Source organism: Muscardinus avellanarius (assembly GCF_963383645.1).
Source record: "Muscardinus avellanarius genome assembly, chromosome: 4".
NCBI lineage: Eukaryota > Metazoa > Chordata > Mammalia > Rodentia > Gliridae > Muscardinus > Muscardinus avellanarius.
The window spans coordinates 120,498,794-120,516,712 of record NC_137789.1 but is presented as its reverse complement, the minus strand read 5'-3'; the positions used below and the strand labels follow the sequence as shown (position 1 = coordinate 120,516,712).

Genomic DNA, 17,919 nt, shown 5'->3' with positions numbered 1-17,919 from the left:
TGTAATTAGCCTCAGGAAAAGGCAGTGATAGTAATTAATGACCACGCAAAAGCCCTGGGCATTTCACAGAAGTATTATGAGTGCTTCATTTTTTCCCCCCCAGTAATCAAGGAAATACAACATTCACAAGGAAATACCATTTTGTACTCAGTTGATTGGCAAGAGATATATCAAAGGTGCTCTGTCGATCCAAATTGTAACTGGGTAAGTTCTAGAGGATGGCTGGAGGTGCGTTTGTTATTTATATGTTCAGTTCACTCATAGCCTTCTAGATACAAGGTACTATGTTACACAGTAAGGAAAAAAAATTGAATGAAGCCAAATACCTATCCTAAAAAGATATTATAGTCAGGTAGGAAAAAAAGACACTGCATAAGTCATTATAATACAAAATTGCATGGGATGAGTAAAATGAGAGGCATAATGTGCTACAGAAATTCAGAAGAGCGAGACAGAAAAGCCAGCTGGAGGGTACTGGTCAAACGTTCAGGAAAGATGAGCATTCAGTGAACCTTGAAATATGATAGGTAGAGATCAACAGAGACCATTCCCAGCTAAAGAACAGTGTGAAGAAAGAAATGGAGTGGTGAAGAACTCGGGACGCCTTGGGGAGTAGAGAATATAATATGGTTGTTTACGGCACACGGTACGTACACAGGGGAGTCGAGAGCCATTTGAAAAGGACAGAGAGGATCCAGTGATGAACACCGAGGCTAGAGAAGAGAAGAGGGAAAAGGAGACGGATAGGAGCCGAGTGCAGATACGACCAATATGGCTGTTCAGTGTGGCTCCTACGGGGACCGCCGTGAGCGAGGTTAAGGAAGTGGACGCAGCAGATTCTGGGCAAGCATTAGAGGAACACAACAGTTTACCTCCATGATTGGGAGGCCCAGAAAGGTGAAATAACATTCTCATGCTTTCATTTTCCACACACACAGAGGCCCATGAGCACTGATCTGTCAACAGAAAGAAATGACCGTGTTCATTCCACAGCAGGTACGTGAAAACATAGGCCGCTCTCACCTTTTTTTTGGCTGTACTGGGGATGGAACCCAGGGGCATGCTACCCAACACCGGGCTCACCTTCCTTTTTTTTTTTTTTTTTTGGTGGTACTGGGGTTCCTGGAAGCCCTTCTACCTCCGGGCTACACTTCCAGACCTATTTTTACATTTTTATTTGGAAACAGGGTCTCCTAAGCCAGCGCGCGGCTGGCTTCGAACCTGCGCGATCCTCCTGTCTCTGCCTCCCAAGCGCGGGGATTACAAGCGTGCGCCACCACGCAGGGCCTCACATTCCTTTTGATACATAAAAAGATGGAAACATTTCTCAAGTGCCTCTGCTGTTTTAATTGTTTGTTATTCAAGGGAATGCTAGATTGGATCTGCAATGTCTCACAGTGTAGTAAGTGACAACAGGGGCTGGGGGCGGCAGAGCACGGTGCTCATTAGTGTGTGAGAGGTCCTGGGTGCCACTGCTAATACACCAAGTGTGTGTGTGTGTGTGTGTGTGTGTGTGTGTGTGTGTGTGTGCAGGGGCGGGTGATAAATCCCTCAGATTTTTTCAAAGTGACCCTATCTATAAATTTCCAAGATACTTAAGCCAGAAGTGGGGGGAAAAAGTTACGTCTATTAGATATTGTTAGTCAATAAACAAGCCTTGGTTGATCAACAACAGGCCGAGAATATGAAGTGATTAGGTGCCTAATTCTCAATTCTCTTCCATGAAGTAAGAACTACTTTTTTTTTTTAGGACCTGAGGATGGAACCCAGGGGCACTCTACCTCCAAGCTACACCTCTAGTCCAATGTTTTATTCTTTATTTTGAAACAGGGTCTCACTGAGTTGTGGAGGACCTAAGTAGCTGAGGCTGGCTGTGAACCTTCAATCCTCCTGTCTCAGCCTCCCAAGTACTGGAAAAACAACTTTTCAACATGCAAAAAAGTAGTTCAGAGTTTAGGTATTTTATTAGTTATCATCAACTCTCCATTCCAAGAACTCAATAAAAAGTGTGTGATACTCCCCCCATCCAACTGTTTAATTACTATACAATATATTTAAAAAAAAAAAACCAGGCCAATGCAGGTATACAGGTATCTAATTACAACTGGTGGCTCTTCTTTTTTCTGCTCCTCCCCTTCTTCGTCTATTTTTCTGAATGCAGTGGTTTCCATGGCTGTCTTCATGGCCTTTGAGTTCCAGGAGGGCAGAAGCCATGTCTCTCTAGCTCCGTCACCTCAGTAGTGCTTGATACTTAAGTGACGTGTGTGTGTGTGTGTGTGTGTGTGTGTGTGTGTGTGTGTGAGTGTGTGAGTGTGAGTGTGTGTGTGTGTGTGAGTGTGTGAGTGTGAGTGTGCATACGTGGTGAGTACTTAAGGAGAATTGGCCTTGGAGGGAATATCAGAGGAAAAAGTACTCAGATAATGACAACTTTATTGCTACCTCATAAAGTGATGGGAAGAGGGCTCTTACCTGGCGTGTCATTACAAAATACGCGTACATCGCCATGGCACTTCCGTACGTGATAAAGTAGGTGACAGGCTCCATGATGTCCCAGGAGTATTCCCACCAGGTGAGCCGGGCCAAAATGCCGAACTGTGTGGCCATATAGGCAAGGCCGCCCCATAGCACCAAAGTGGTCCTCTTCTCAGCTTTTCTGCTAATTTCAATTCGGACCTATTGGGTAAATGTTCAGTCGTAAGGCATTTGACATGGAACCAATTTAAAACTTGTTTAAACTCTATACCCGCTAGAGAAATAGGCTTTATAATCAAGACAGGAGCTAGACTCCATTCTAGTAAATATAACTTGTCTTCTAAAATAGTCTCTGTAGTTTCACTGAATAAAATAGCTTATAGGGACAACTAAAGTTTTTATGTTTTATTAAAAAATTTCACCCTAAAAGTAGCTAAAAATATGGGAGTTTCAATAGTTCTTCATCCAATCAGAAGATTATCTTCTTTGAAAGAAGAAAATGAAAACATAACAGTGTTCTCTCACTGTTGAGTACAAGATTTAAATCTAGTATCAGTTTTAACTCGAATGTTATACCAGGGGCAGAAGAGCAGAGTAAGTCAGAGAATGGACCCTGGATGCAGAGTGGCTGAGCTCAGGGTCTGACCTGCAAAACACCATTAAGTTTAGTATAGAGTTGTTCTAAGGATTAAATAAGAGAGCGCATGTAAAGATACTCGGACAACTCATGGCACATACTAAATACTCCATAAACGAGAATTATTATTATTATTATTATTATTATTATTATTATTATTATTATTATTTTTGGTGGTACTAGGGTTCCTGGAAACCCTTCTACTCCGGGCTACACTCCCAGACCTATTTTTATATTTTTTTAAATTTGGAAACAGGGTCTCTTAAGTCAGTGAGGCTGAGGCTGGCTTCGAACCTGCATGATCCTCCTGTTTCCGCCTCCCAAGCGTGGGGAGATAATGATTGCTTTTAATAAATCAGAAAAAGTAGTAGTAGTGTAGGTCTGGAATTCCAGTACTTGGGAGGCTGAAACAGGAGGATGGCAGGTTTGAGGCCAGCTTGGGCAATTTAGCAAGTTTCAAAATAAAATGTAAAATGGGCTGGAGATGTGGTTCAGAGATACAGCATCCCTGAGTTCAAGCCCTGGTACTAAAAACAAAAACAAAAATCAGACAAAGCATATTGAAAGCATTTGCTTCTCATCCTTGTAATCTAATTTCTTAAAGGCAACACATCTAGTTAAAGGTAGCACATTCGACCTCAGAGCTCTAAGTCTATTATTAAGACTTCAAACTATTCCTTTTTAGGACCTTTTTTAAGCTTTGATTAGAACTTTTAAGGTTTAATCCTATAAACTAGTAGACTAATTTGACTAACATGACTCAATTATGTAAAACTCTGAAGAAAACACAGAAACACATGTGCCCTGGAAAAAAAACACAGGTGAAGAGAAAAGGCAGCGACCCGACTGTCACCTTCTCCAGGGGTGCCAGCTGCTCCCTGAGGTCCTCTAGTCTCTCCATCAGCTCCCGCTCCTTGTTTAGCTGGTGCTGCTCGATGCACAGTGTAGTGTAGAGCTGCTGAACTAGCGTCTTCACGTCATTCAGCGTTGCTGCATTTTCATGGCTTAAGAGGTCTGAAAGAAAGGGTCACCATCTTTAAAAATAAACGTATGCCTCAAACGGAGAGCTGCTATTTCTGGGACTATTAGACAATGACAAGATTATGAGGCAGATCCATCCATTATAAGGGTCCTACCTTCAGTGTTAAGATGAAGGAAAGTAAGAGTTCTTTTTAAAAAATGAATTGTTTAAAAATCTAGAAAATGGCCGGGCGTGGTGGCGCACACTTGTAATCCCTGCACTTGGGAGACAGAGACAGGAGGATCGCGCAGGTTCGAAGCCAGCCGCGCGCACTGGCTTAGGAGACCCTGTTTCCAAATAAAAATGTAAAAATAGGTCTGGGAGCATAGCCCGGAGGTAGAAGGGCTTCCAGGAACCCCAGTACCACCAAAAAAAAAAAAAAAAAAAAAAAAATTCTAGAAGGTGAATTCATATTTGGGTAACTTGAAATCTTAAAGGCAATATTCACCATAATTCTGAAGTCTAAGTGTTAAAAATGTGGCTATAGTTAAGGGAAAGAGTAAGGAAAAATAATGCAAATAATAATAAAGATCTTCAGGGCTGGGATATAGCTCAGTGGTAGAGTAGTAGAGTACTTGCCTAGCATGTGCGAGGCCCTGAATTCCATTGCTAGCACCACAAATAACAATAATCGTTAAAGACAAAAAATTAAAGCAAATGCTAAAAACTAGTAGGGAGATTTAGAATCAGTCTGATCCCCATTCTTATCAAAATGCTGATTTGTAGCCAGATGCAGTGGTGCACGCTTGTGATTCCAGCCATTTGGGAGGGTCAGGCAGGGGGACTGGAAGTTTGAGGTCAGCCTGGGCAACTTAGCAAATTACTGTCTCAAAAAGAAAACTTAAAAAGGGCTGGGAATGGAGCTCAGGGGTGGAGCACCTGCCTAGCACGGGTGAACCCCTGGGTTTAATCCCTAATGCCATAAAAAGTGGATTTATGATTTATATGTGGCTCTGTCATTTTAATTTTTTCCCTTTAGAAACTCCTGAGAAAAAATTACACAGTACTTCAGATTTGCAAAGGTATAAATGAAAATAACATCCTAGCAATCTTAACCCCTATGCTTCTTCCCCTAGCACACCAACTTTATTCATTCCTGTTGAGAAAAGCAGAGCCCAGCTGTGTGGGCCTCAGGATCATGCTCTAAAGGGCATGAAGTTAGGAGAATGAAACGGTAAGAGATTAAAGTCTTTGATTCAATATCCTTTACTGTGAGCAGCATGTGTTGCTATAAATCTAAAAATTATGTTTTGAGAATCTAATAAAACTCAGCTGGTATCAGCCATCAAATAAGAGGAAAAACAACAGATATAAAGCTTTTGTTTTAGAATCTTATTAGCTTTAAACATAACATTTGTAAGGTATGGCGTAAGGTCAGCCCTCTTCTAACTCAGATGCCCAATATCCATCAAGGACATCTTTTAGCACAGTTATCACAGAAATTCAGTTAATGAAAAATTTAATATAAGGGTAGCAAACTGGATTAGAGAAGAGCTGATACAGTAAAGAGGGATCCAGCACCTGGAACATACAGTATCGGGCATTCTTCAATTAATATGTGTTGAATTAACAGAGACAGATAAAAGCCAGGACCCTTTAGGTTCCAGAAGTCATCTATGTCAACAGGGTCTTCTGTGTACCTTACTTGCAGATCACATTTGCATATAGTTTTAAAATTTCAGAGTTACCAGAAGAGGAAATTGCACTTTAGAAGGCTTAAGTAACTTCCAGAATGTTGACATGGAGTACCAGAGCTCATGTCTCCTGATTTCCAGGCCTGAAGCTCAGTGATGTGCTTCTACTATGCCCATCTCAGCATTTCTCCTGCAAGCTCAGTTCCCTTTCGGAAAGATAATTCCTAAAGTAGGTGTAATTTACCTATGGTTAACAAAACCTTCTCATAAATATTATTCTATGTTATCTTCAAGATAACAGCACGAGGACTTCTGGGAAGATGGCGACGGAGGAAAGCGGCACTTACAAGTCCTGCTAACAATCGAACTCTATTACCACAAAACCAGCGCCTTTCAGAGCCAGAAAACACCACCAGCAAAAAAATAAAAACGGTAAATACAAGGGACAGAGAAAAAGGGCTGGAAAAACAAGACACCAGAAAAAAAACAGCCCGAAGTGCCGCGCCCGCCACCGCGCAGAGTGGCCCCATCCGGAGTGGCCAGAGCTGCAGTGCAGAGCAGTCGGAGCTGCGGCGCGAAGCGGCCTGAACGGACAGAGCAGCCAGAGCTGCAGCGTGGATTGGCCGGAGCGGCAGCGCGGAGTGGCCAGAGCCAAGGAGCAGAGTGGCCGGAGCAGCCGGAGCGGAGCGGCCAGAGCAGCCTAGCGGAGTGGCCAGAGCAGCCGGAGCGGAGCGGCCAGAGCAGCCTAGCGGAGTGGCCAGAACAGCCGGAGCAGCCAGAGCCGCATCGTGGAACGGCGGGCCGGAGTGGCCAGACCCGCGGTGCAGAGCAGCCAGAGCCGCGGTGCAGAGCGGCCGGAGTGGCCAGAGCCGTGGTGCGGAGCAGCTAGAGCCGCGGCACAGAGTGGCCGAAGAGGCGTGGCCCACATCTCCCCTAGCAGCACCAGGCTCCAGAGAGGAGGGAGACTCAAAACAGAGCTCAAATCCAGAGAGGAGGTACTCTGGCCTCGTGGCCTAGGATGCAGAAGCAGCGTCTTACTGCTGGCGGCAGTGGCGAGTTCACCAGACGGCCCTAGACCAATCCACTCAACCAGCCACCAGGCGCCTGAGAGGAGGCGTGGAAAGCGAGCCGAGGTGAGCCGGTGCTGAACAGCTGGGCGGCAGTCAGCAGTTTTGTTGGCACAGGGAACATCTAAAGCTCCCAAGGGCCGGGCACAGCACAACTGGCAAGGACTCAGAGCGGAGTTCAAAACCAGAGAAGAAATACGCCGCATCACGGCCAAGGGCGTGGCAGTGGTGCCATATTGCCAGTGGCGGCAGCAGCAAATCCACCGAGTTCACTACAGCTCCATCAACAACCGTGAGTCAAATTGCGGGCCCTAGGGGAGAAATCCCAGTACTGCACTCCCAGGGACTTGCGAAGATAGTCTCCCTGGGTCGGAGATTTTAGCAGTGGGGGGTGGCAGTGACAGAGATATCATACCATAGTCACAACTCCCCGATGGAGAACGCCCAACTTGGCACCCCCTATGGTCTAAGAAGCCTTGATTGACTCCCTGGGTCTGAGACTTTGTGATACAACCCAGTAAAGGAGTAGTGGTGACTGAGATACCACAGACTCGAGATCCAAAGCATCTTAAGTGAACTCGTAGTGACTCAGGGAAGAACCCAGAGAAGGAACAAACTTCCAAAATCATGGGAAAGAGAAATAACAATGGAGCAGTGAATGCCAACAACCCCACAACATCAGAATCTGATAACACAGAAACTCAAAGATCTCTAGAAGATCAAATTAGGAAAATAACTTTAGAAATAATAGAGGTGCTTCGAAAAGAATTTAGAGAGAGTCAAAAAGAGATAAAGGATGCAATTAATGAAGTAAAGGCCTCAATTCAAAGTATAAACAACAGATTAGACCACATGGAGAATAGAATCTCACTTCTTGAAGATGATCATTCCAAAAATGAACGCATAGTTTCTAATTTAGAAAAAAAAACCCGACAACAGGAATCTGACATTGAAGAAATATGGGCCCATTTCAAGAGAGCTAACCTAAGAATAATTGGAATAGAGGAGGGAAAAGAAGGTGAAACCAAAGGGATCAACAATCTCTTCAAGGAAGTAATAGCAGAAAATTTTCCAAACATAGAGCAAGAGGTCGATACACAGGTCCAGGAAACTTATAGAATTCCCTTTAGACAGGATCAGAGAAGAGGATTCCCCACGCCACATAATTGTCAAAATGACTAATGTGGAAGCCAAGGAAAGAATCTTAAAGGCAACAAAAACAAAAGGCCACGTGACATACAGAGGCAAACCAATTAGAATCACTCCAGACTTCCCAAACCAAGTTATGAAAGCCAGAAGGGCATGGAGTAACATATTCCAAACTCTGAAAGAAAACAACTTCCAGCCAAAAATTTCCTACCCAGCAAAACTATCCATCAAATTAGATGGGGAAATAAGAAGCTTCCATGACAAACAGCAACTGAAGGAATTTATGTCTTCAAAACCAGCGCTAGAGAAAATACTCAAGGAGATGAACTGCAAAGAGGAAATGGGTAATACACGCTAGAACCAAAGAAACAAGAATTCCCATCCAGCAGACAACTAAGCAAAGAAGAATAAACAGTATCTCAAACAGAAATAAGATCTTAACATGTTGGGATTTAAAAATTATCTCTCTATAATCACACTGAATGTAAACGACCTCAACTCCCCAATAAAAAGACATAAAGTGGCAAAATGGATTAAAAGCCAGAATCCATCCATCTGCTGCTTACAAGAAACACACCTTACAAGTAAAGATAGGAACAAACTCAAGGTAAAGGGCTGGAGCAAGGTAATCCATGCTAATGGTACTCGAAGACAAGCAGGAGTAGCAACTATGATATCAGACAAGTTAGACTTCAAACCCAAACTTATTAGAAGAGACAAAGAAGGTCACATTTTACTGGTAAAAGGATAGTCCAGCAAGAGGAAATAACAATAATCAACATCTATGCCCCAAACATAGGGGCAGCTACTTTCATAAATCAAACTCTTTGTGATATGAAGTCACACATAAATCCCAACACAATAATACTGGGAGACTTCAACACACCTCTCACAATACTAGACCGATCTTCCAGACCAAGGGTCAGTAAAGATGTCTCAGAACTAAAGAACACCATTAACCAAATGGACCTGTTGGACACATATAGAATATTTCACCCAACTACAGCAGAGTTTACATTTTTCTCAGCTGCTCATGGAACCTTCTCCAAAATAGATCACATCCTGGGACACAAAATGAGCACTAGCAAATTTAAAAAATGTTACATACTTCCCTGTGTCATTTCAGACCATAATGGAATGAAACTAGAAATCAACTATAAGAAGACCCAGAGAAACAACATTAACATGTGGAGACTGAACACCACACTTCTGAATGAAGAATGGGTCATAGAAGATGTAAGAGGTGAAATCAAGAAATTTCTAGAAACAAATGAAAATAAAGAAACAACATATCAAAACCTCTGGGACACTTTGAAGGCAGTATTAAGAGGAAAATTTATAGCACTGAGTGCTCACATAAGAAAAACAGAAAATCTTCAAATAAATAGCCTTATGGCACACCTCAAAGCCCTTGAAAAGCAGGAACAATTGAACCCCAAAGCCAGCAGAAGACGGGAAATTATTAAAATTAGAGCAGAAATTAAAGAAATAGAGAATAAAAAAAATACAGAAAATCAACAAAACCAAAAGCTGGTTTCTTGAAAAAATTAACAAGATTGATAAACCACTAGCCAACCTAACTAAAAAAAAGAGAGAATCAACCCAAATTATGAAGATAAGGGATGAAAAAGGAGACATTACTACTGACAGCATAGAAATCCAGAGGATTATCAGAAACTACTTTAAAAAACTATACTCCAACAAAATGGAAAATCTGGAGGAAATCGACAACTTCCTAGATAAATACAACCTTCCTAAACTGAGTCAAGAAGATATAGAACACTTAAACCAACCAATAACAATCAAGAGATTGAAACAGCAATAAAGAGCTTACCATCAAAGAAAAGCCCAGGACCAGATGGTTTCCCAAGTGAATTCTATAAAACCCTTATAGAAGAACTAATCCCAATACTACTCAAACTATTTCGGGAAATAGAAAAAACCGGGACTCTCCCAAATACATTCTATGAAGCCAACATCACACTAATACCCAAACTGAATAAAGACAGTTCAAGGAAGGAAAACTACAGGCCTATATCTCTGATGAACTTGGATGCAAAACTATTAAACAAAATACTAGCAACACGCATTCAAAACCACATCAAGAAAATCATTCACTATGACCAGGTAGGGTTCATCCCAGGGATGCAAGGCTGGTTCAATATACGAAAATCAATCCATGTAATTCATCATATAAACAGAATCAAAGACAAAAACCACATGATCATCTCAATAGACGCTGAAAAAGCATTTGATAAAATTCAACATCCATTTATGATAAAAACACTGCAGAGAATTGGAATAGAAGGAACATATCTCAACATTATTAAGGCAATCTACAATAAGCCCACTGCCAACATCATATTAAATGGGGAAAAACTTCAAGAATTCCCCCTAAAAACTGGAACGAGACAAGGATGTCCACTATCACCACTTCTCTTCAATATAGTACTAGAGACTCTAGCCAGAGCAATAAGGCAAGAAAAGGAAATCAAAGGAGTACAAATAGGAAAAGAAGAACTTAAGCTTTCACTATTTGCAGATGACATGATACTATATTTAGAAAACCCAACAAACTCAACCAAAAGGCTTATAGAACTGATCAACAAATTCAGCAAGGTATCTGGATACAAAATCAATCTTAAAAAATCAGAAGCTTTCCTGTACACCAACCATAAATCCACTGAAAAAGAAATTCAGAAAACACTTCCACTCAGGATCTCCCACAAAAAAATAAAATACCTAGGAATAAACTTGACCAAGGAGGTAAAAGATCTCTACAAAGAAAATTAAAAAATACTGAAAAAAGAAATCGAAGATCTTAGAAGATGGAAAGATCTTGCATGTTCATGGATTGGCAGAATAAATATCATTAAAATGGCCATCCTCCCAAAAGTGATCTACAGATTTAATGCAATGCCCATTAAACTACCAAGATCATTCCTCACAGACATAGAAAAATCAGTCCTTAAATTTATCTGGAATAACAAAAAGCCTAGAATAGCCAAGGTAGTTCTCAGCAACAAAAACCACGCAGGAGGAATCACAATACCTGACTTTAAACTATACTACAAAGCCATTGTAATAAAAACAGCATGGTTCTGGCAAAAGAACAGATATATAGACCAATGGAGCAGAATAGAAGACCCAGAAACAAGTCCAAACACTTTCAGCCAATTGATTTTTGACAAAGAGGCCAAAAACATACACTGGAAAAAAGATAGCCTCTTCGACAAATGGTGTTGTCAAAACTGGTTAACCATATGCAGAAAATTGGATGTTAATCCCACTTTTTCACCCTGTACAAAAGTCAACTCACGATGGATCAAAGACTTGGAAATTAAACCAGAGACTTTGAAGCTCCTTGTAGAGGGCATAGGTCCAACACTACAACACATAGGCACAGACAAACATTTCCTCAACAAGACCCCAAAGGCACAACAAATTAAAAGGAGAATCAATACATGGGATTGCATGAAACTGAAGAGCTTCTGTTCAGCAAAGGAAACTATCAAGAACCTCAATCGAGAGCCAACAGAATGGGAGAAGATTTTTGCCACCTACACCACTGATAGAGGACTAATATCTAGAATATACAGAGAACTCAAGAAACTCAACACTAAGAAAACAAAGCATCCAATAACAAAATGGGCAAATGAACTAAATAGACACTTTACAAAAGAAGAAATTCAAATGGCCAATAAGTGCATGAAAAAATGCTCAACATCACTGGCAATCAGAGAGATGCAAATCAAAACTACCCTGAGATTTCACCTAACACCAACTAGAATGGCAATCATTCAAAACACAAACAACAACAGATGCTGGCGAGGATGTGGAGAAGTGGGAACTCTAAGACATTGTTGGTGGGATTGCAAATTAGTGCAACCACTTTGGAAAACAGTATGGAGAATTCTCAGAAGAATGGGAACAAATCTACCATTTGATCCAGCAATACCACTGTTGGGTATCTACCCAAAAGAAAAGAAACCAAACTACCAAACTAATGCATGTGTATCTATGTTCATAGCTGCACAATTCACCATAGCCAAACTATGGAACCAGCCAAGATGTCCATCAACAGATGAATGGATTACAAAACTGTGGGATATGTACACAATGGAATTTTACTCAGCCATCAAAAAAAACTCAATTACATCATTTTCAGGGAAATGGATGGAACTGGAGGACATTATGCTAAGTGAGATTAGTCAGGCACATAAAATAAGAAATCAGATGCTTTCCCTAATATGTGAGAGTTAGGGAGAAAAGAGGAGCAAACAAGACAACCTAAAGGAGGAGAAAGGAGGGGGGAAGAGGAAAATCTCTAAAGCTCACAATGTACTTAAACATATTGAAATCAATCACTAAGCCAAGCAAGGGAGGGAGGGACGGGGAGGGAATGGGGTGGGATTTGGGTAGGGGTTAAATCAGCGATGAGTACATGTTTTTTTTTTTTTTTTTTTTTTGGTGGTACTGGGGTTCCTGGAAGCCCTTCTACCTCCGGGCTACACTCCCAGACCTATTTTTACATTTTAATTTGGAAACAGGGTCTCCTAAGCCAGCGCGTGCGGCTGGCTTCGAACCTACGTGATCCTCCTGTCTCTGCCTCCCAAGCGCGGGGATTACAAGCGTGCGCCACTACGCCCGGTATGAGTACATGTTTGTACACACAAGTTTTTTTTACCCCAATAAGTTGTATGAATATAATGCACCAATTAAAAAAATTTTTTTAAAAAAAGAAAAAAAAAAGATAACAGCACGAGTAAGCTTGCTGCCTTCAATTTTTAGAGGAGGAATTTGAATCCCAGAGAGGTAAGATTAAGAAACATTTTGTGCTAGGTACTGATCTAGAGGGGGAAAAAAAATCAGATAACGGTTCCTCTCCCTAATGAGATCTAGTAATGATGTTCACAAAGTCACAGAGCCTGTAGGCAGTATAAGAAAGAAAGAAAGAAAAGAAGGAAGGAGTGAGGGAAGGGAGGAGAGAAGAGAAGAAGGAAGTGAGGGAAGGAGGGTGCAAGCAAGCAGGAAAGGAGTACACAGTGTGGGAAACGTAAGCAGCATGTAGGAGGGAAAGAAAATCTAATAAGGTAGATGTGGGTGAGATTATGGAGGCCTTTAAAACGTAGGCCTTCACTCTCAACTTTGTCATTTCTCTTTTTGTGGTACTGGGGATTGAATCCAGGGACATTCTACTTCTGAACTGCATCCTTACCCTTGTTTTAAAATTTAAAAAAAAATTTTTGAAACAGGGGTTTCACTAGGCTGATAAAGAGTCTCAGTACTTGTGGAGGTTGTCCTCAAACCTGCCTCCGCCTCCTAAGTACTGGAAGTATAGGCGTGCACCATAAACTTTTTCTATATTAGACCCAATTCTTTTAAAATTTTATTTATTTATTTATTTAACCTTTGAGATGGGGTCTTGCTATGTTGTCCAGGCTGGTCTCAAACTCCTGGGCTCAAGTGATCCCCCCACTCAGCTTCCTGAGTGCTGGAACTGCAGGCTTGTGCCACTGGGCCTGGTAACATCCAAATCTTAGATGTAGGTTCAAAAACAGGCCAAATCCCAGGAGGCTGATGGAGGGAGAGAGGTGGAGGAAAGGGCACTGACAGCACAGTGTGTAACAGTGAATACGAAGGGTAAAGAGAGAAAAGTGACCCAAAAAGACACAGCTCGAAATGCTATTTCAGAGGGCCATTCAGCAGACAAACCGTGTAGAGCTATACTGGAGCCGAGGAGACAAAGAAAATCCAGCAATACTGATTCTATTTTTAATTCTGATACTTTGTTCATCATGGATTTTTTTTTTCTCCTTTTAAAAAAAGTATTTGGAGCTGGGCATGGTGGTGGCACCCTTGTAATCTCAGTACTTGGGAGGCTGAGACAGGAGGATGGGATTTGTGGACAGCCTCAGCTACTTAGTGAGACCTTGTTTCAAAATATAAAATTAAAAAAATCAGGTTCCGGGTGTAGCTCGGAGGCACCAATGCCCCTGGATTCAATTCCTAGCACAAAGAAGAAGAAAAAAAAAAAAAGTAGCTACTTTGGAAGCCAAGGAGGGGAATTACTTGAGCACCTCTTTTTTGCCACATAAACACATTTACATTCCAGAATTTCCTAAGGACCACTGTTATATAGCACATCCTCAATTTAGGATTTTTTTTTTTCAAAGCAATAAGCATTCCGTAGGAACCACACTTAGGATTTGGAACTTTGATTTTTTTTCCTGATGATATGCTCGTGTGAGGCTGGAAGGCAGCAGCAGGGAACTGCATCTTCCAGTCAGCCGTGCGCTCAGGGGGCTAAGTAAACGACATGCTACCGTGTGCTGTGTTGCTGGCTTTGGGTATTCTATTTTGTGTTTTTGCATCACATCATGTGTATAAAACACCCAACTGTGTGCAAACATGAGATGTTCAACAGCATTCTACCGCAGGGTTTGTATTAGGTGATTTTGCCTAAGTGTAGGCTAATATATGTGTTGTGGGTATGTTTTCGGTAGACTAGGTTAAGCTGTGATGTTCGCCAGGTTAGGTGTATTAAATTCATTTTTAATCTACAATATTTTCAAATTACAATGGGTTTATAGATCCCATTGTAAGCCAAGAAGCAACTGTATAATAACTGACTTTTAGACTGCTAAACTTGAGGCATCAAAAAACCCAAAAAGAGCTGGATGCAGTAGTACAGCCTGTAATCCCTGCTACGTGGGAGGATAAGGCAGGAAGATCCCAAGTTCAAGGCCTGCCTGAGCAACTCAGCAAGACCCTATTCCAAAGTAAAATAACGAGAGCTGGGGATGTGGCTCAGGGGAGAGCACGTCCTAGTTTGTGCTAGGCCCTGGGTTTGTTTGTTTGTTTGTTTACTTATTTATTTGCAGGTCTGGGGGTGGAACCCAGGGGCATTCGACCTCCGAGCTACACCTCCTGCCCTATTTTTTATTCTTTATTTTGAAACCGGGTCTCACTGAGTTGCAGAGAGCCTCACTAAGTAGCTGAGGCTGTCCACGAACCGCGATCCTCTGGTCTCAGCCTCCCGAATGCAGGGATTACAAGCGTGCGCCACCACGCCCGGCAAGGACCTGGGTTTAATGCCTAGTACCACACAAAGGCAAACCAAAAAAAAAAAAAAACAAAAAAAAAAAAACAAAAACAAAAAAACCAAAAGATTAATACCTATTTACAATGTTTAAGAGAACAGGAAATTTCATCACTTAGTTTTAAAAGATCCCCTTTTTATCATTATTATTATTGTTGTTGTTGTTCTTTTGCTGTGCTATTCTGAAACATAGGGCTTCATGCATCTGACGCAGTTCTCTATCACTGAGCCACATCCCCAGCCCTCTAGTACAGTATTAGTATTAAAAAATAGTATGACTTTTAGCCTGTATGGAGAGGAGCTTAAGTAGGACATCCAGTTATGTAAAAAAGAATGACAATGCCAGATGATAAAATGTTCCAGTATTTTTGTAGAATCAAAGTGGTTTTAATGTACTAGCCATGTGCCAGGTACTCAATGGGCTCTTCAACTAAAACAGAATCTATCAGTATATAAAAATTTCAGTATTATTTGGGTATTTCTATATCTCAAGGTTACCCAGGGAAAAGTAAAGTTCCTTCCTTCCATTTCTATAACCTTATCAAAGCTATCTTTTTGTTGTTGTTGTTTACCTCTTTTTGGTGGTCGTACATGATACGTAATGTCATTAATGACCAGCTTAAAGTCATCAAGGAGGAGCAGGTCTATTCCTGTTGAGGCAGCAACTCGAACGCCATCTGTGAAAATTGTAAATGAAATTTGTCATATGTCCATAGTTATTCAAGAATGGTCAGGAAAAAGCAACCCTCAAAATAGATTTTTAAAATTACCTCTTGCCTTTTAAATGTCAGTTAACTTTTTGCCTCATACCCCCCACCCCAGTTCTATGGAGAACAAAGTTTAGATTGTCTGAAGCTCTTTGTTTTTAGGCCTCAAGTATGGAGATTTAACAGAATGCTTCCCCAGTAACCATATGAACAATTAAAATAATTACTGGTCATGTATCTATAGGTTTCAGCCGGAAATCTTGGGTCACTGGGAGAGAAGTATAGTCAGCTGATATTTGTCTGTGCTGGAAGCTGAGGTGAACAGAAACAAAACAAAACAATGTTTTCTAACATGTGGTACTTTTCTATGTGGTCGATGATTAGTTTCCAATTAATTTAACGGGCGTGGATGCTAGGGAGAGCCAAGTAACCCAGGCTGGCCTGCTAATTATCCTACTGGGTGGCAGGACATTTAATGGGTGAGGTGGGAATTAGGTATATTTAAAAGTACTTAAAGCACAGAAATGTGGTAGTTGTTAACAACTGGTGAATTCAAGTAAAGGATAAATGGGTGCTTATTGATCTAGTCTTGCAAATGTTCTGCTGGTTTGAAATATTTCGAAGTAAAAATGAAAAAAAAATAAGGCACTTAAAAATAAATGAAGCAGATGTTAGGGCAAATAAAAACTTTTAGCGCTTTATTTTATATTCGTTTCTAGTCGTGTACTCTATTTGGTAAACATTTATGCGAAAAACATAATATTTCCCATCTCCAGAGATGAGGGTTCAACTACGGGGAAAATTCATTCCAAGCCTCAGGTAATGATAAAAGGTCTCAATAACATAAAAGGTGACTGCCTGCTTAACCGTGCCCATGACCTTGTATGTGAGTTGCCTTTGAATGAGACGCTCTGTGCACATTCATTTGCTAAACCTGAACAATTACATCCTGAGAACCACTGGGAGAGAAATCATTTTCTTTCTTGGCATTTGCTAAGCAGAAAAAAAAAACTTTTTAAAGTTAACACTATGATATTCTTTGGCAGAGATCTATTTGTGTGTCTAGAAACAGTTTTGGAGGGAGGGAGGGACAGGTGAGAATTGAGAATGAAGGTGACATACCAGGCGAGTAAATTGCAACTCTGTCAATTCCCCGGTCTTCTTCTTGCAGTTGTCGCAAGAATACACCAACGGAGTCAGAGATAGGTTTGAGTGTGAACTGGCAGCGCTCCCGCCGTGATGGTAGCCTCACTGATATCACGGGTAATCCATTTTGGTAAACCACTGTCACGTCTGAATGAAAAAAACCACAAGCAGATGACAATTGAATTTTATTATAAGTTAGTCGCATTACTACTAGTTTTTACATGGGGGTCTATTATTAGTGTAACTTAAAATGTCTTCAAAGGCTTAAGAATATGTCCTTTAACTTTAGTTGTAGGTTAACCAGAAAACTGGCTGTGGAAGATCAGACCAAAGGAATTCATTTTTTCAGATATGGTGGGTGGGAACAGGCATGGAATTATCTTCTGAGTGGGTTAAGGAGAGCCTTTCCCAGCAATATGAGGCAGAGTTCTTGGTATTGGTGAGTATGTCTTGATTCCATTTGACAAAGTGTTATTAAGTAGTCAGAGACTGCTGGGCCATTATCCTGGCCTGTAAGAGGCAGCTTTTGTGGGATCTAGAGCTTCTTGAGAATCACTAAGGAATGAAATAATTTTTTTTTCTTGCAACACTGGAATGGAACCCAGGGGTATTCTACCTCCAAGCTATAACCCCAGTCCTGTTTTTTATTCTTTATTTTGAAACTGGGTCTAAGTTGCAGAGGGCCTAAGTAGCTGAGGCTGGCTGTGAACCTGCAATCCTCCTGTCTTGGCCTCCCAAGTACTGGGAATACAAGGTTACGGCACCATGTCTGGCGACATCTTCTTAAAGTACACTAGTAAGTGAGACCCATGCTCAAGGACCATCAATCCATATTTAGAGTACATTATTAAATCCAAGGTGCCTAGTAAACTTTCTATTAAATAATATAGACATATGTTATAATCTAAACCAATTCCCTTCATGTCCTTTAGACTGTCTTTCTGAGTTTAGTTAGAAGTCAAAACTCAACTGGGATTTTTAACA

General features: G+C 41.1%; 1 protein-coding gene across 1 annotated transcript in view; it reads right to left on the bottom strand.

Annotated features, from left to right (window-relative positions):
• MCU (mitochondrial calcium uniporter) overlaps positions 1–17,919 on the bottom strand; it is a gene marked incomplete at both ends in the record, with an annotated part of 180,900 nt that overhangs the window by 10,063 nt on the left and 152,918 nt on the right. Inside the window, 4 exons of the mRNA XM_080694594.1 lie at positions 2,470–2,673; positions 3,963–4,123; positions 15,655–15,759; positions 16,912–17,082. Of these exons, the coding sequence (XP_080550720.1) occupies positions 2,470–2,673; positions 3,963–4,123; positions 15,655–15,759; positions 16,912–17,082 (641 nt within the window). The remainder of the gene's footprint in view (positions 1–2,469; positions 2,674–3,962; positions 4,124–15,654; positions 15,760–16,911; positions 17,083–17,919) is intronic.